The sequence below is a fragment of the Chenopodium album genome, chromosome 20 (genome assembly GCF_948465745.1).
Source record: "Chenopodium album chromosome 20, dcCheAlbu1.1, whole genome shotgun sequence".
NCBI lineage: Eukaryota > Viridiplantae > Streptophyta > Magnoliopsida > Caryophyllales > Amaranthaceae > Chenopodium > Chenopodium album.
The window spans coordinates 36,715,638-36,735,062 of record NC_137853.1 but is presented as its reverse complement, the minus strand read 5'-3'; the positions used below and the strand labels follow the sequence as shown (position 1 = coordinate 36,735,062).

Genomic DNA, 19,425 nt, shown 5'->3' with positions numbered 1-19,425 from the left:
TCAAAGTTTCATCAAAAAGCGTGGATTATAGCCTTCAATTTTGTAAATTTTTGACCTTTTTTAGCCCGGAAATAAAAATTGCCGATATGTTTATCATGGTCCCTTATATCCTCCGGGAGTCAAATTGGGTCAGTGGAACCGTCCAATATGCCTTTAAACGGTCATTTTACCCGTTCATAACTTGCAATGATTTTGTAAACTCAAGCCTATACTATCACGTACGTTTATGGTAACATATAATGATTATATATGGTTTCAAACAGCATTATATGACACCGAGATATATCATCTAGGGTGTCAACACATTTCGCCACCGGGCCTCGAAACCTCAAAATTTTCTCAAAAACCGTGGATTATAGCCTTCGATTTTGTAATTTTTTTTTTTACCTTTTTTCGCTCGGAAATAAATATTTTCGAGATGTTTACCAAGGTCCCTATTACCCACCGAAAGTCCAATTGGGTCGGTGGAACCATCCAATATGTCCTGAAACGTCATTTTACCCGTTCGCAACTTGCACCGATTTCGTAAACTCAAGCCTACCACAGACGATTATGACAACATATAATGATCATATATGGTTTCAAACGGCATTATATTACCCCGAAATGTATCCTTTAGGGTTTCAAAGCTTTTCGCAGCTGGTCCCCGAAACCTCAAATTCCTCAAAAAACGTGGATTATAGCATTCAATTTTGTAATTTTTTGATCTTTTTTCGCCCAGAAATAAAAATTGTCGAGATGTTACCATGGTCCCTAATATCCTCCGGGAGTCAAATTGGGTCGGTGGAATCATCCAATATGCCCTTAAACGATCGTTTTACCCGTTTACAACTTGCATTGATTTCGTTAACTCAAGCCTACCATGTACGTTTATGACAACATACAATGATCATATATGGTTTCAAGCGGCATTATATGATCCTGAGATATATATATTACCTAGGGTCTCAACACTTTCCTGAAATCTCAAAATTTCCTCAAAAAGTATGGATTATAGCTAGAGCTGTCAAAAACTAACCCGACCTTAACGGACAAATTAAAGATCTGAACCCAGCCTATACTTGAACAATAGGGTGAAATTAGTGACATGTAACCTGACCTGGACTTGATCCTAAACCCATTTGATCCAATACTTTATGACTTGAACCCGAACCTGCCCCGACCTGATAGTAACCGTTAACCGATTTAATCCGTCCCGTAAACAATCCGAACTAGAACTAGTACCCGACCCAATTAAAACATGAACCCGAATCATGGAAGGTTTAATAAAATTTTATATACCTTTTATTCAGCTTATATACTTGTATAATTCTATAAACCCTCAATCCGATTTAATAAAATCTTTTGTTCAGCTTATATAACTTTTGTTCTCTATTACTCGTGTATAGGTTTAATAAAATCTTGATGATGCTTTATTGATCAAATTATGGAAGGCATAATTATATCGTTCAACTTGGCCACATTGGTATAGAATTGAACTTGAACCTGAACGAGAACCCGACTTAACACTAACCCGAACCCGAATGTACCATCTTGTTAACTCATCCAAACCCAACTCAACACCACCCGAACCTGAAATTAAACCCAATCTGATTTTAACTCGAATTGAAACTGACTTATATCCGAAAAGGTCAACGACCCGTTATAACTTGAACTGAAATTGACCCGACCTGAACCTGATCTGAAACTAGATTGACCCGACATAACCTTATCCTGATTTAACCCGAGACCTAATTTGACCGACTCAAACCCGACTTGAATGCCCGAATTGACAGCTCTAGACTAACGATAGATTTTATTTATCCGACTGCCTCAAGGATGCATAAGACTATCGTGGAGTGGAACAAACTTTTAGTATTCAATCAATCAAATAGAACATGAGAGAGTAGGCAAATAGGCAAGCAACTAATCTAAAACTTTTACTTGTAGTACAGAAAACAAGTTTAGCACTTCAGCGATGGAAACTTGACTTGGATTGTGATCCGCATCTCTACGAGTCGAGGCAAATATAACCAACGTACAAGATTACAAAACATAGGAGTAGGATCAAACTATATGTGATAAAGTTAAGTCATATAGATATCATACAGATGGTTTTTTTTTAATGTGTAAACAAAGATATGCTCCAATCATTCTAGCCCTAATCCATAGAAAGATTGTACTCCGTAACTATTTTGTGGGTTAAGCATGATTGTTTATTGTACGTGGCCCAGTGTTTTATATTATCAACTCTTGCATTGTCTCTACAAAACTAAAACCCTAGGAAGCAACATAAAACCCTAAAACTAACCCTAATATAAGAAGCAGCAATTTGCATCTCAGAAAAATTAAACCAGCCCCGAAAGAAAATCAAATCAAATCAAAGCAAACAAACCAGCCATGCCAAGAAGAAGAGGAGGGCGAAGAAAAGGAAGAAAACCAAGACGAAGGAAAGTGAGACGTCTTCCTAATGATGTATTAACAGAAATATTTCACAAATTACCCTTGAATTCCATGGTTCGCTCCAAGTTAGTATGCAAGGAATGGTACTCCATAATCTCTAATCCCGATTTTATGAAGGAGTATGTTAAGCGCCTTGGTAAGTGTTTCATCTTTTTTGAGAATGTTATTTCGTATAGGGAATTTAACATTTACGACGTTAATTGCTCTAATCTCATTAACAACAACGACACATCAATATTATCATCCATACCTCCTTTAGAAGATCCCCGTAAATGGGGGTATAGTGATGAAAAACTTGAGATAATTGGCTCTTGTAATGGATTAGTCGCGTTAGCTAATGGTAATAACTTAATTTTGTGGAATCCTATAACTAAACATTACAAGTCTTTTTCGGGGGAATATTGGTTCTTTGAGCCTCGTTGGGAATGGGATTTCAACCCTCGCATTCTATGGGGACTTTGTTATGATGCTGATCGCCAAGAGTACAGCGTTGTGGTAGCTATAGACTATCAGAGCCCGCCTGTCTCACCCACGAATTTCGCTTGTAGAATAGATTATGAAACTGAACCTGTTTACGTAGTCGATTGCAAGACGGGTAAAGAACGGAAGCTAAACGATTATGCTCTTCCAGGCAGACTACTCGACGGTAAACTTTTTAATGGAGAAGCAGGGAAGGTTGTTTGTGGTGTACCTCACTGGGTGGTGAGGTTTTACGATTTTCGGAATCCATGGGTTCAAATAGAGATTCTTTACTTTGATAGCAAGGAAGACAAGTTTAAGAAGATGGCTGGGCCGAATCAAGGAGGTGGTGGTGGTGGTGGTGGTGGTGGTGGTGGTGGAGACGAGAAAACAGTGCTCGGGCTAGCAACCTTGGAAGGAGAACGACAACTTGGAATCGTGTTACACCATGTGAACGCATCTACTCTTGAGGTATGGGTAATGAAGGAGTATGGAGAGCCGGAATCATGGACTAATTTGTTCATGATTCCATACTTAAGCGATGCAGCTGCTGATTCAATGGACGTGCTTGGATTTATGCCGAATGGGGAACTTTTGATTGGAAGCAATGATCTATGGGCTCATGATCTTGAAAATGGCACGTCCAAGAAGATAGAGATTAAGGATGGGCCTAAAAGATCATATTTTGTTATAGTTGAATATGAGCCTAGTTTAATTTCGAACCCTGGATCAGAGAAGGAACACAAAACCGAAGAAGAGACGAGATCGAAAGGAGCTCAAGTGCACAAGTAAGACTAAGAGATGTGCGCTAGGAATCACTAAGCTAGCTAGTGACTAGTGAGAATGATATGCAAGTTAAGTATTGTGTCTTAATTTAATTGTAGGAATCAGTTTTTATTCACTGCATTAGTCAAGAGCTGTTTGATTATTTTTTTTTTCTTTTCTTTTTTGCACCTTTTGACAACAAAATAAACAGAAAATTAGTGCTTGTGTTAGCATTTAATTATGACTATTCACTGATGTTTTAATCTCTATTAGTCTTGCTTATCTTAATGATGCCATATGTGTTTCTAAATGAATAAAAACATTAATTAATTATATATTCTCATGTCTTGTAGGATGTATTTTGCTTTGTGATAGAGGTGGCAAGTGGTTGATCGATCGTTTGAAATAGGACTATCATAATGTTTTAATGATTATATACGTAGTTCATAATTGACATATCTTTCTCCAAGTAATTAATTATACGTAGTACTTATATTACTTTATTCACTAAGCCATACCGTAGAAGGTCAAATTTTTATGTTGTTGATTCTATAGCTAGTCTGTTACCCTTTTCTGATTTGTTTTGTTTCTGGTTTCTTATGAGCCTAGAGCCTTTACTGTTAACCTTGAGGAGGCTCCCAAAACAATATTTGAGCTTGTCCATTATAATTAAAGATAACTTTTAAGTTAAGATTAAGTTCATGCTACTTGCCTAATCCCTAATGTGCAGGAAAGAAAACAAGTGCCCTTAATCTTCTGTTGTGAAACACATAATTTGAAACTTTAATCAAAACAATTGGATAAAAAAAGGCGCAAAATGAAAGAAACAATATCTGGATTTCTTGCATCTTTTTAGACGAAACAGCAGTGGAATACCTTTCTAAAAGCACATTTGACACCTTATCTTAAGATATACCATACTTTTGATTCACTAACATTTGCTTGTCATACCTCTTTTTTTTTCATGATTATGCACGCAAGAAAACTTTTGTTTTAAATTGCAATTAGCATACATAAGACGTATTAAATTCAAAGCTCACCAGCTTAGTGGAACAACTTTAAACCATCTTTTGGCATCATAAGGTTGGACGCCAAGCCGAGCCACCTATCTCCATTTCATATTAATCTATTTTCGCTACGTTTAGCCAGATCAAGTAATAAAATCTCAATTCCGAATAATAAAGTACATGTATAGACTAACGTTAGAGTATGAGCCACAAGGATGCATAAGACTATTGTGGAGTGGAACAAACTTTTAGTATTCAATCAATCAAAAAGAACATGAGAGAGTAGGCAAATAGGCAAGCAACTAATCTAAAACTTTTACTTGTAGTACAGAAAACAAGTTTAGCACTTCAACAATGGAAACTTGACTTGGATTGTGATCTGCATCTTTACGAGTTGAGGCGAATAAAACTAACGTAAAAGAAAAAGAAACATAGGAGTAGGATCAAACTATAAGCGATAAAGTTCAGTCATATAGATATGATTCAGATGTGTTTTTTTATCTGTAAACAAAGATATGCTCCAATCATTCATAAAGTGCAACAAGTGCTTTTCTATCTATCCTAGGGACAACCATGAGAGAAAAATAGTTGCTCTCCCTTTTCACAACTTTTTGAACTCAGGTAAAAAATGTGTGTGGCTCCTATTTTAAGCTGTTTTGAGCATCTTCTTACAAGCCCTTGGGTCACAATAAAGCAAAAAGATCTTCCTAAAACTTCTGCAGAAAGAAAAATTAGCACTAGAAAAGGTCAAGAAATTTGAAACAAGATTCGATTGGGTTTGATGTTTAAGTTCGCTTGATACACACAGAATTGATTAATCAGAAATTGACCCTGAACACTCTGTTATATACAGCACTCCCATCCGAAACAATCAATATTGCCCCCCACAACCTCACTTTCTTAGCTAAAAAGTACTCCTATCCGAAACAATCACTAATCTCCTAGGTGAAATCATCTCACATTAATTTTTTGTGAGAATTACAGCTACCCCGTCCGAAATTAATCATTAAACTCTTAGGTGAGACCGTCTCACATTAATTTATTGTGAGACTTACAGCTATCCAATAGGAAAAGTAATAAGAGAAAGCCAGAGTCTCATTATAAAGCTATTGCAAGATCAGTAGATCACCCATAAATATGATTCGCAATGGTTTAAGTATAACAATTACCGATTATGTTGCAAATCTTGTAAACCAAGTCAATAGTTTCAGAAGCAACCTCTCTACTAGTCTCGACTAATTTGGAGTTAAGTCGTATTCACCTATGCTAAGATTACTAACCCAGCAAAACGGTGGGACCTATACAAGGTTCTCTGCTGTTGTGACCATGTGAACAGGGATAGAATGACATAGAGATATAACTGAAGGAAGTTGCAATGTACACATGCATCTCTAATCAGACTTCTTACAGTGGTTTAGTAAAGGACAGGGCTTATTGACTGATTCTTTCTTCTCATGTTTTACGGTTTTTGTAGAACATCTATTGCACATCTTACCATGTGTAAATAGAAGGCAGTTCAGATCAAATTTCAGTTCATTTGGAATTCTACGGTTTAGGTGAAGATACGTCTTCTTCGCATCAGCTCCTTCTGGTACCCAACCAAGAGTAGTTGCAATCTGCAAAATCTGGATTTATAATTCGGTTTTAGAGGATCTTACAAACATGTGATAGTCTTTTCACCAGCACAAAAAACTCAAAACTTACATGTGTGTCCACTGGAAAGTCATCTAGCTGTAAATGGAACATGAGAACACAAGCTACCTGAAACCAATTACCAAATTATCATGAAGCCATCAAAAATAATACTCATGTGTTTTATCTATTCCACTTATTATTAACCATTTTTTTTTTTTACCAAAAGACGTCACTAATGAAAACAACTCAAACACCAGGAAGCTTATAAGTAATACGCAATTAACATAAATGGGCACATATCTAGGTTTTTGGATAATTAGGCAGTATTCACAATTTCACATATCCACATTTTCTTTTAACCACAAATCCTGCAAAATTGCCTACCACCTAGTAACAAAATTTAGACACATAACGAAATATATTCCTCCTTCATGACATAGCATCCTACAAGCCAAATCAAATGTACAGACATAGTGAAACATAAAACAATACTCACGGTTTTAGGTCCAATTCCTTTGAAAGAGGAGAGCTCAGACTTGATTTCGTCTATGGACAAATCCCGCAAGTATTCCAAGCATAACTTCCCACTCCTCTTCTTGAGGCAGCTCAGGATGTTTCTAATGCAGGAAGCTTTAGTTGGAGCTAAACCTCCACATCTGATGGCATTCTCTAACAAACTTTGTTCAGCAGCAAGGACCTAATATGAATACATTAAGTTACTAACAGATTACACAGACACCTAACAGAAGGAATAAGATTTCAAAACTTTTGAATCTCAGCGAAAACTGATACACCACAAGCTATTAACTACCAGCCTACCACTCATCATAAAATCAACATATAAGAAAATTTCATTCCTCCAGAATGATTAACCATAAAAGGAACAATGTACGAATACTCGCGACTCTTATTGATGGAATGCTACACAATAACAAATTAACAATGACATTGCACATAAAAAAATCAACTTAAAGCTAAAACCTTATTACAGAACCTTCAGTAGTATTGTATATGTGTCATTGAGCAATATGAACCTAAATAATTCCCCTGTTCCCCATTAAACATAATATAGCAGAACACATTTAAGAGCCCAAATAATCAATTACTACTTCAAAAACATACTAGTTCAACCAAAAATTAGAGGCAACTATTGTCTAGCATCTTACATTCTTAATCAAACATGCATGATATTTACAAATTCCAAAGTATACTTTCTAAACCAAGACATAATCAGAAACCTGAGATTTTCCACCAGAAAACAGCACAATCAACACCCAGTCACCCACAAAGGCACAAAGGATAGGAGCAAACTTTGTAAATTTGTATCCAACAATTAAACCATAAATCTTAAAATAAAATTGTATGAAATTCTGAAGATTAAACTTACAAGTTCCCAAGTGGGAAATGTAGCTTTAAGAGAAGCAAAAGCCTTTTGAGAATTAATATCAGTAGTATTCTGGGAAAGAACAATGCTCACTAAACCATCCAAAACGCTCAATTTCTCAGCTGAAACCTCTGATTTCACTGACCCCTTACTCAAATTTGAAGAATTAGGTTCTGGGTTTTCTCTCTCCTCGCGATACTTGGCGAATTCTTCAGGAAATCCTTGAAATTTCAAGAGTTCATCTCTAATGGCTAAACAATCTTCTGGGGTTGGTCTTAGGTGAGATGGGTATGGTTCAATTGCATCTAATTTTGGGTTCTTCTTGGTTTTATTTGATTTGATTTTCGTAGTTGTAATTTCTGAATGTTGTTTGTTGTTTTTGGGAGAAATTAGCTTCCTTTTTCTGGTGTTCTGCATTTTTTTCAGCTGGGTTTTAGGTTTGCAATTGAGAAGGAGATTTTAAAAAATTGGATAGATTAGAGATTTACTTCTTGTTTATTGTATTTTCACTTAATTTTGCCCCTTTCTTAATTTTTTCCCTATTTTTTCTTGGTCTAAAAATATACATTTTGTTGGTTGGTACTTTCCACTAGAAAGTGATTGCAAAGTAATCTAAATCTTAGTATGATATAGGTTTAAAAAATTTAAAATTACATAATGCAAGAGATTGGCTAATTATTTACAAGTTTGATTATTTACAAGTTTGATAACAATTATTGTTTGTCAAGATGATAAACTCGTATTTTCTCTAAATACACACAAGTTATCAACAAGGTCTTGGGTTAATGGTTAAGGCTTAAGATTGGGGGCTTTGTATACGATAAGTTGCAAGCTCAATTCCCTTGATCCTTACTGTGTATGATTATCTATCATTGTGCAACGGAGGACTATTTATTTTAAGCTCATGAGTTTAAAAGATACACGAGTACAAGGAAAGAACTAATTTACTACTAAGGATTTTCATTGTGTAACGCAAGACCATTTTAGTTCATATATCAACTCGAGATTTGTAGCAAAGAATTAACATTGGTTATAGACCTCATAGTGTTATACCATGCATAGAAGTTTCCTTTTTAAACCCTCTTGAGCAATATTGTAGAATAAACATTGACTATACCATGCATTAACATTGGTCTCCCGAGTCCCCCTTTTTTAGATCCTCTTAAGCCACCGCCGCTTGAGCATTATTGTACCGGAGTATGTTCAGTGTTCTAATCAAAAGGGAAGAAGTTTCCTTTATATTTTCTATGGCTTTTTATTCCAACAAAACCACTTCCCTCCAAAAATAAACAAACAAACCAACAAAAACTTAACCAGTGAAAATGACGATCTACATTGTCAAAAAGTGGTGGTTGTTGGTAGAGTAGTTGTTAATAATATAGTGATTAATTGACAATATACGAAGTATAACATTTCCTAAACCAACCCCAAACTGTATGTTGGGGTCACATACTACATTATAATTTCATGCTAAAAAGGTAGCTATCATTATTAATGCACATTACTTGGTTTAAGATGGAATTAAGGAAAGTGGCTTATCCTAATTCCTATTTTTAGTTGATCTCTTGCGCACAGTTTTACTTGCGTGGTTCAAATGTTCAATTCATGCATAGAGGAAGCACATGAAACTGGCTAAAGAAAGTAAAGTTGCTAAATTATAAAGTAGCTCACATAACCAACCCGAAACGAGTATTGTGTTATGCAAAGGGTAACGAGATACGAGTACTTAGGATACGCTATGTTGTAGACTTGTAGTATTGTAAAGAATGTAATAGTGTAATGTAGATCGAGTTAGTCCTATGCGAATATAGTTGTTTTTAAATACTGTAAAAGACTATATGTACATTATATACGGAGTATTACGTAGTGTTATTTTTATTTATTATACTTTGTATTGTATTAAATTAAAATGTGTTGTACTTCATAATTAAGCATCGTTATTGTAAGATAAGTTATAAAAAGTATTTATAACAATGACACTCCTAGGCCTACCACATCAAATTTTATTATCATTCTGACATTCTCATGTAGCATCATATACTTCCTATATAGAAAACAATTTGGAATATAATTATCCCATAAAAGATGGAACGAAATCTTCAATGAAGATAACATCTGATATTATTAAAAATTATTCAGCATTCTACTTCAATAAATAAAATATCAAATTAGAAGCTATTATAAACTACATATCACTGTCTTGAAATTTATTCAATAGGTCTTCCAAATTAAAAAATAATACAGTCAATATCATATAAATTCAATTCTGCGAGTAATAAAGTATTATAGTCCTGTAGTCAACTTTGCTGGATGTAACAACTTCTCATAAGTTAATCTTAATGGAAATTAAATTAATAGTGCATCATAAAATTATACTGAAAGGGTTAAAAAAATGGCAGTCGTGACATAAAAGATCTAGTCAAACCAATGAGAACGAGGAACCTTAACATTTAAGAAATCAGATTTCTTCTTTCAATATCTTCTTTGTTTGTGGTCATCATCTCATTCCCCTGCTACTTCTATCTAGTTTGTAGTACTCCATATTTATTTTATAGCTGCCAAAAGAGAAATTAAAAAGTTAATTTATTCAACAACTTTAGTTACACGTACATTTCGTTACGCTACCTTCACTAGTGATGAGACTATGAGAGTATAGCGTAGGGCTTGAATTAAATTGGACTAAGCTGAATATATTATAAGAGGATTAAATTAGAAACTAAATTGAACTGAAGAGAACATACCCGTAGTTTGGATTCGAGTTAGGTCATTGCTAATGCTATATCCTAATTAACTGAAATCTAACCTATATTGCTGTATTTGATCATTTCACGATACTGGATTAGCTAATGGCTTATTGTCATATCACCTTATAGAGCCAAAAAAATTGATGAATACAAAAATACAAATAAAATAAACAAAAACATCCTAGTAACAGAGACAAAAATGTTGCATGAGAATAACAATGAGAAGAATAAAACGTGTTTAAAGAGACTTTCCAAAACCATCCATATTTCCAAAATGTAACACTAATTATTTACATAATCCACAAGTATTTATAGAGAGAATCCACAATAAATATAAATCAAATCCCCTAAAATAACAAAAACCCTTGACCAACATCCAGCAATAATAATTACATTCTGTACCTAAATTTAATACCCAAAAAGATAATTAATCAAAATCATCAAACATTAAAAAAAAGTCAAAGAGTCAAAACTCAGCCGTTTTACCAAAACCAAGACCATCCCCAACTCGGTTCCGAGTCCGACTCAACCCACCACCCCCACCATCCGACTCAAGAATCGCCTCCCAATCAATACACTCCCCTAACCCATCCTCACTCTCCCTCCTCCCCTTCAACACCACCATTATCCGCCTCGCCTTCTCCTTCGCTCGATCGCTACCGTCCTCCTCCACCTCCTTCAACACCTCCATCACCCTCGCCTCCTTCGCCAACGCCTTGAACCTCATACTCCCATGACTCAGCGCGTACAACGCGGCGACACAGTTCTCCCGAGTCGACTCGGACTCGAACTCGCCCTTCCCCTTTTTCAACATCCACACCAAATGCGCCACCGCATTCCCGTCCAACATAGCCGCCTTCCCCTCCGAACTCGCCGCCAACTGATACAACACCAGCAACACTCTCCCGGCGATCGACTCCTTCTCCTGCCGGAGCACCGCCAGCAGCGGCGGCACCGCGTTGAATTGCTTCACCAGTTTCACTCTATTGCTATGATCAAGAGATAAATTATACAGCGCTAAAGCTGCGTCACTCCGAGTTCGCTCCGATTCCGACCTTAACAAGCAGTTCAACAATGGCGGCAAAGCGCCGAGAACTCCGATTGCTGTCCGATTCTTCTCTTCTAATGAGAGAGAAAATATCAATCCCGCAGCATGTTCCTGCGCTTCAGGTAATCTCCCTCTCAACAACTGAATCACCGTCGGAACGATTCCTGACCGTACGATCTTCACCTTGTTCGTCTTCTCAAGCGAGAGGTTCACCAGCGCAGCAATGGCGTTTATCTGAACCTTCTCGTAACCCGAGATAAGCAACGATCCAAGCGCAAGCAACAAACGTGGCGTACACGCTGATTTCCTTGCTTCTTCATCATTTCTCGTCGCTTTTCTCAGCGAAATCGCACCTTGCTCCTGTTCATACGGATCACAACTCTTGAATTTCGCGATAAACTCCTCATCATCGGAGATATCAAAGCTAGGGTTAGAGTTCATCGCATCGTCGGAAACTAGGGTTTCAGACGACGAAGTATGAAACGGTGACCAACACGAAGCAGGTCGAGTGGTGAACGGTAACGGCGTGAGCGGACTCGCCGCCGCAATCACCGACTCCTCCGAACTCGTCGACGAGTCGAACCGGTTAACCCGGTGAGTCAACTCGGTTACAGCGTGAGACGCATCCGGGTCAGCCTTATCCTTCACCGACTCGATTAAAAACCTTTCCGACGGCCGAATCAAGTCGTTTTCTCTCTCCTCTTTATCAATCATCTCCTTAACAATCTTCTCGATTGCAACCTTATCATTTTCCTGTGGCAAAGCGACGCCGTTTTTGGAGCACCAAGATGGGATAGCAGAGCGCAGGGCCAAATTGGGGATTTTGGTGGAGAAATCGGGTCGGGTTTTATCCGGGAATTCGGGTTTGTAGTTATGGGTTTGGCAAACCTCGGCGCAGAGACGATCGACGGTGTGACCCGACCCGAGAACAACCGGGTCGGAGAAGAGAGAATTACAAACGGGGCAAATATACTCCGGAGGTGGTGTTGAAATGGAAGGACGTGAAGGTGAGTTTCTGTGAAATGAGAATTTTAATTTGAGGAATTTGCCATTACCTTTACCTCCCATTTTTATAATTGATTGGGTTTAGTTTATGTTGTTCATTTGGGATGAGAGAGAAAGAGTGAAGAAGGAGGAGAGAGAAAGAAAGAGAGGAAGATATTGAAGAAGAGACTGAGTCGTAGGAAGAAGAGGGAAAGATGTAGTTTAGTATTGAGTAGAGATGACTCGAGGAGAGTGATGAATGAATTGATGATGAGGTTTTTTGAGGTGAGAGTGAGACAATAGAAGGGAGAGAGAAGTGTGGGAAGCAACTACTTTCTTTTCCTTTTTTTTTTTGGAATTTAATACTAGTATAAGAGGAAAAGTAATTAATGATAATGACTTTATTTATTGTTTGAAATTAATGGTCATGTATGTGTGAGAGATTTAGCGAAAAAGTTTATAGGAGAATTTGATTATTTTCTTTGTAATTTAATGGTTTGAATTTGATTGAATGATAACAGATTGAACTAAATTGAAGATATTGATGAGCTGAATGGAGTTGAATAAACACAACTTAAAAGAATAAAGCTAAGTTGAATTGACCTAAATTTTAAATAATAAGTTTAAATGAATTAATTCTTAATGTGATATTTAATTAAAGTTTTATGATTGATATGTACTCGTATTCTTTAATCTTCTACTAGTTTGTTTTTGCCATGAACCCTAAAAAATTATGTTACACTATGAACAAATTAGTAAGCAAGTTTTGAAAAACACGATTATTATCAATTACATAGTCACAAAGTAAAATTTATAAGATTAAAAATTTGCCAACAAAGTTTGGGATGAGGTTTTTTTTTTTTTTTTCCTTGTTAATTAAGGGTCTGTTCACATTTACTTAATTTCAGTTCAGTTCAGTTCAGCTCAGCTCCAATCAGTTCAGTTCAATTCAGGTCCAATCAGTTCAGTTCAGTTCAGCTCTTAATTTCCCTCTCATATAAAATATTCATTTCAGCTCAATTCAGTCCAGTTCAGTTCAGCTCCAATCAGTTCAGTTCAGCTCAATTTAGTAAATATGAACAGGTCCTAAGAGTAAGATTTTGGTGGAACTTTTCCCTTTAAAAAATGGGAGAGATAGGAAGAGATTTTGGTGGGGACTTCTTATTAAAGTAATAATAAAATTAAATATAAAAGATATTTGATAATTAATAGGCCTCGTACATTGGGTGATGTTATGTTTATGACTTTAGTGGCAATAAATAAACAATAGGTCCATTCTAATTTGTCTGGTATTTATGTGGGTGTGTGTTGTATGCTTGGAAACTATGGAAAGGATGCTAAAATTGACCAAATTATAGAGTGGTCAAGACTTAATCACAACAACTGTATTGGGTAAAGCGTTGACAGATGAGACTTGAAACAGGGTTCAAGAGTAGAGTACTTCTTAAGGTTATCAATTAGACGGCTAATCATAACATCTAAGCATTTCTTAATCATGATTATTATAAATAGTGTGCAGTGTGCGTTATAATGCCGATATATTCCATCATTTTCTATTTTAAGCTACGATTGAATATGTCATTTTCATTTATGCAACAAACCTTATTTTCTAAATAATCGGTATCAACAATGTCACTTGAGAATCGCTCAAAGTTAAATATATTAGTTTTAGATGATTTAAAATGATTTGTTTTAATTGTAATATGTGAAGAATATAAAAAATGTTTTTCTCCTTTGAACTTGATCATTACTTTCTATAAAATTCTATGGAGTATATACTTAGTAGTTAGTACTCTTACAGTAGTAGTTAGTCGTATATCACATTGTTTTGATGTAATCACAATTAATTTCATAATGTTGGAGTGAATGCATTAATTGCCTTATCTATGGACTATGGTGTAGAATGTGTGTGTATGATATACCTTAGATTTGATCTAAGGTCTTGAATATCTCACATTATGATTTTAGGTCTTGAATATCTCCCATTAAAATTTTAATTTTTAACTAATTAGTTTAGCTAACATCCACAATAATTATTCTTTGTATTCTATAATATGTCACCTTAGCATTCACATACCCCGTATTATACACTTAAATCATTCTTTCTTTTAGGAAGATAAAAATATTTGGTTTGCAATTTTTCTATGTATGTGGGTGATAAATTGAAAAAAGAATAACATAGTGCTGCTAATCTGCTATGGCTTGAGATGTGTGAATGTAAAATTTGACATGTCACTATATATGGATATTTTAGAAACCACCAAATTATAAACTAGGGTTTAAACCTTGCCCGTGGTCAAAAGACTGTAATGTTAGTATCTATATTTTTTTTTTTGACGGAATGTTAGTATCTATATATCTATGCGTAAGTGAAGGATTTTAGAGAAAATTTCCCTCCTAAACTCTATCTTATTAATTTGTCTAGGAGTTTCATTAATTTGTGTAGTATTTATTTTTCTATTACTATGATTGGCTATAAAGTTGCATATCTCTAGAAACTTTTATATATCAATTAAAGTACTAGTTAGTTAAAATCCAGGTTGGTTCGGCAACAATCTAATTTAATAATACTCCGAAATATCTAGCTACTTTATGAGGGTTTAGTAGTATAAGTACTAGTCAAGTAGTAGCACTCCTAAGGTCATGTCTCATAGTTTAGACCGTTTTAACACTCAGAAAAACCCTAGAATAAAAGTAACTAATTCAACTTCACCAGGAAGTCCTCATCTAGAAAAATGAGAAAAGATGCGCGCTAAGTTGAGTTTATAGGTGAGCCCTAAAAGAAACAATTAATAGGAACTTCAAACTATAAGAACTATATACATCGTGAAATATAAATCTCTAGCTATATTAAGTGACGATAATTTGAAGCATTCAAAGCAACTTAAATATAAAAATGAAAAAAAAAATAATAGGAATGTGTAATTTTAATATATATGAGTCATCTCGAATCAATACGCTACTTTAACATAGTCCATAGTAGGTGCTCTCCTAAGACCACGGAGTAATAAGAAAAACACATACATCAAGCATTCAACCAGTTTTAATTGTAGACACTTGAACAAACTCAAATCACTATATTATGGAGTATATATTATCCACATATGCATATTCAAAATAAATTAGTCCTTTTATGCATCTAAGTTAGTAACATAATTATTTGTTTTACTTGCAACTTTTGCAATTTAAGAATGTATTTGCATATAATTATTGGGATATCCATAATTATTAATTTCTCCAATATCTAAAATTGAGCATAAAAGTAAGGTCCACTCTTAGGCCTCGTTTAGTAAAAGGGGGTTCAACAATTGTTGTGATTTTGGGTAGGGACAAAAAGGTGGAGAATCATGTGGTTGGATTAAGATGGTATGCTCAGATATACCAAAAGGTTTACTTCTTTATTGAGGCAGGAATTGTTTGCCCTCTTATTTGATTTGATGTTTCTTGTTCTATTTTCTTGGCATTTAATACTCATTTTATCATTAATATTCTTATATTGAGAGAAACGTGATATTTTATCTCATATAACTTGTGATGTATATTTATGTTTAGAACAAATCCCTTTCTTGCTACTTTGCTAGTGTTTTTATTTTCATATTATAAGAGGATGGATCTTATTATAAAAACAATATAAAGATGATAATATTCAAAGAATTGCATAGAATGTATTAGAGTATCTTGGATGAAAGCTGTTTATGCTCAATTATTGTAAGAGTCAAAGAAATTTAAAAGTATGTAGTAGTTCATTTAAGAATGAAAATGTAAAAACAATTAAACTTGATATAAGAATTGAGGTAAGAAATTAAAGCAATTAAATAGCTCTATAACTTTCAGTCCTTAGGTCAGTAAGTTCACAACACAAGTTACATATTTTGAGTAATATACTATGCAAAAATTCAATTAATTCATTATTATTATTGAATTCAAGTACTCTTCAAGGTCAAACTGTCAAAGAATGGTTAGGAGAATCAACAAGTTAAGTTAGTACTTTAATAGAGCATAGTTTAAGTTAAATTTTTTAAAGCTATGATCCAGCTGTTACTTAAGAAAGACAAGCTTAAAGCCTTAAACTAGTACTATTAATTTATTTTTACTCACATACAATTAGATTATCCATGTAAAAGTCAACTTAATTGGTGGTTAAGATTAGTTAGTGGATGATTTGGTATTGTGGAACATTCTTGTGCATATTCTGGACCTTCCCACTAATTGAACATATTTTTTTTTTTTAAAAAAAAAATGGGTGGCCCAATTGGCCCATATATCATTAATCATGTTAGTTGTTATCGGGCCATGAGTTTGTGTCACTAGTTAGTAGGCCCAATAATAGTAGCTCTTACCTATTTTATTAGAGGTCCACGCATTTCACGCTCTAGAAGATCCAAACATAATTGCATATCAATATCAGCGGAGTACTTTTGTTTCGTGCAGAGTTTGATAATTAAGCATGATAAATTTGATTAAACTCTTATAAAAAAGAAATACATTGTTCCATTTAGCTATCATTAAGGCTTTAAATAATACTATTGTATTAATTTTGGACAATGTGAAAAAAACCTTGTTCTTATTTTAATGATATTTCTATCAAACTCTTACAAAAACGTACTTGCTATGGACATTCGTGCAAAACATACTCCTAAGGCATGTTGATCATAGTTTCAATTGGGTTGGCCTATGATTTTGATATCAGTGGAGACGGGTTTGCTTAGCTGCAGGCTACTCAACAACAACAAAGTCGTAGTTCCAAAAGAATTTGGGTAGTTGTATGTAGGGCTCTAGTAGGGGGAAATTTTCTACTTCAGCTCTGGCCTCACGGAGGTTGAATTGCTTCTGCAGTACCTCTTGGAGGGGTTAGCGGTTGCAGTCTTGAACCGTGGCCAAAGGCCAACATAAGGGTAAAGGGTTCAATCGTCTTCCTAAGATTTAAATCTTGCAACTCCACCCAACCCTAGCTAGCTTGGTGAAAGAACAAACTAGCTTAGTTTGTACATTCTAATTAAAACTAGTAGTCCGGCACATATCAGTAGCATGACACAATAATTATACTACGTGTTTGGGTCCAATTTAGTCCAATTGGGCCAAGTCATTAAATGATCCAATTAGAAGCCCAAGGTCAAGGTTCAACTCTCCAAATAGTGCTAAAGTCAAGATCAGTCCACAAGGCAAGTCAATTGGGCCCAAGCCCATTTCTCCCATATATGCCAAGGTATAAAAGCCATCAATATTACATTTTATGAACGACACAACAAAGCCTCAAGCATTTAATTCTCTTGCATAGCCTTTTCTCTCTACACACTGTACTAACTTTAGCATCGGAGGGGCCTTCCTCGGCAACACCCCCGGGGCTAGTTTACGTGTGTTTGTTGTGCAGGAAACCCTCGGTCCATCATCACTTGGATCGAGCCCAGTCTTCGCCACCTTATTGGACCTTCGGCAAGGTCCCATTGTTTTTACCCGAAACAATTTGGCGCCGTCTGTGGGGAAGACTTCTAAAAAATCTTTAAGCCAATTCCAATCGTTCTACCTAAATCTTAGTTCCAATGGCTAAGAATCGCAAGAACAAAAACGACGGGGCTTCTCCTCCGAGAAAGCGCCGAAAGTCACTAGGGGGGGTCCTTCGGAACGCCCCACTCCTAGTCTAACTCCTCCTCGGGATAGGAGCCCCTCCGCGGGACCCGATTCTCACGAGGAGCCAAGGGAGAGATCCGAATCTCCTATCATCCAGTCCAGTCATCCGCCGAGCCCGCCTCGGTTAAATGGGGACGACTGGTCCAGTCAAAGGACTCAATCTCATGCCCGGAGCCAATCTCGGAGCATTCGCACCAACTCTCGCTCTCAGCCGAGGACACCCTTGACGGGACCCAACTCGGAAGAGGTAGTGAGAGCCCTAGCGGTCCTCATGGAAGCCATGAAGGCCCAAAATGTGCCACCTCCACGCGGCCGAACACCTCCGCAAACTAGAAACCGGCGGAGATGCCTCGGCCAGGAGGGGGGAAACTCTCCTCTTTTAAGGAGCTTGGCGAATGGGAAGAGGATACTTGGAGAACCGAGAGGGAGAAAAACAGGAACTCTCATTTCTTCAGGGATTCCTCCCTCCAGCTCACCACGAGCCGAACCCATAAAAGCAGCAGTTCTGCCTCTCGGCCAGAAACTGCTCGCCGAAGCGTTCACGACCGGCTCGGCGATAGGGAGCGGAGTGTGCACAGTCGCCTCTCCTACCCTGCAGCCGAGGCCCAGACCTCCCAGCCTGGGACGAAAACCACTTCTACCTCTCTGAGAGGGCGGAGCGCGGTCCCTTCGGCTGGGAATAAGGGCAAAGCCGTGATGCTGCCTTCCAGTTCTCCATTCGAGCAATGGATATTGGAATCCCATGTGCCGACGGTCAAAATCCCGTCGCACATTACCTATGATGGAACTTCGGATCCGAAGGACCATGTTGCCTCGTACGAGGCTCATATGCATCTTTGCCCCAGGTCCGAAGCAACTTGGTGCAAGTATTTCCCAACCACTCTCAAGGGGGTCGCGCAAGCGTGGATCTCCAAGGGAGTAAAAGAGGGCTCAATTACTGGGTGGGACGATCTGTCCTCCAAGTTCAAGAGCAAGTTTTCCACGGCAAACCGCCGGGAAAAGACTACTGCAGAGCTCATGGGCCTGCAGCAAGGTGAGGCCGAGAGCCTCCGAGACTACCTGACCCGCTTCAGCAATGAATCATCCAGCATTTCTCAGCTGGAACAAGGGCTGGCAGTCTTCGCCCTTCAGCACGGTCTCAAAACTGGGCCATTCTCAGACTTCATGGTCATGAATTCACCTCAGACCTTGGAGGAGGCAATGAGCGCCTCGGACAAGTTTATCCGAGCTGAGGAGTGGAACAAAGCAAAAACCCAACCCCAATCTGGGGGAGGGAAACAAAAACAAGCACCCTCGTCTGAAGGCCAAGGCCAAAAGGCAAAGGGAAAG

At 36.9% G+C, this 19,425-nt stretch overlaps 2 protein-coding genes and 1 pseudogene across 3 annotated transcripts; 1 reads left to right on the top strand and 2 right to left on the bottom strand.

Moving 5' to 3' along the window:
• Nucleotides 1-2,553: 2,553 nt before the first annotated feature.
• On the top strand, nucleotides 2,554-3,693 carry LOC145597139 (F-box protein At3g07870-like). Its single transcript, XM_081653304.1, has one exon. The coding sequence runs from the start codon at nucleotides 2,554-2,556 to the stop codon at nucleotides 3,691-3,693; it is 1,140 nt and encodes a 379-aa protein (XP_081509430.1).
• A 1,886-nt stretch (nucleotides 3,694-5,579) lies between these two features.
• On the bottom strand, nucleotides 5,580-8,182 carry LOC145598968 (putative DNA glycosylase At3g47830). 2 transcript variants are annotated; one of them, XM_081655368.1, is made up of 4 exons: nucleotides 7,696-8,182; nucleotides 6,805-7,005; nucleotides 6,378-6,434; nucleotides 5,580-6,289 (listed from the first exon to the last, which is right to left on the bottom strand). In XM_081655368.1, the coding sequence occupies exons 1-4, from the start codon at nucleotides 8,107-8,109 to the stop codon at nucleotides 6,065-6,067; spliced, it is 897 nt and encodes a 298-aa protein (XP_081511494.1). In that variant the 5' UTR covers nucleotides 8,110-8,182; the 3' UTR covers nucleotides 5,580-6,064. The 2 variants fall into 2 exon arrangements, with proteins under 2 accessions (XP_081511494.1, XP_081511492.1); XM_081655366.1 differs by having other exon boundaries at nucleotides 5,582-6,298.
• Nucleotides 8,183-10,664: 2,482 nt separating this feature from the next.
• LOC145598145 (U-box domain-containing protein 41 pseudogene) lies at nucleotides 10,665-12,705 on the bottom strand (annotated as a pseudogene).
• Between the last annotated feature and the right edge of the window lie 6,720 nt (nucleotides 12,706-19,425).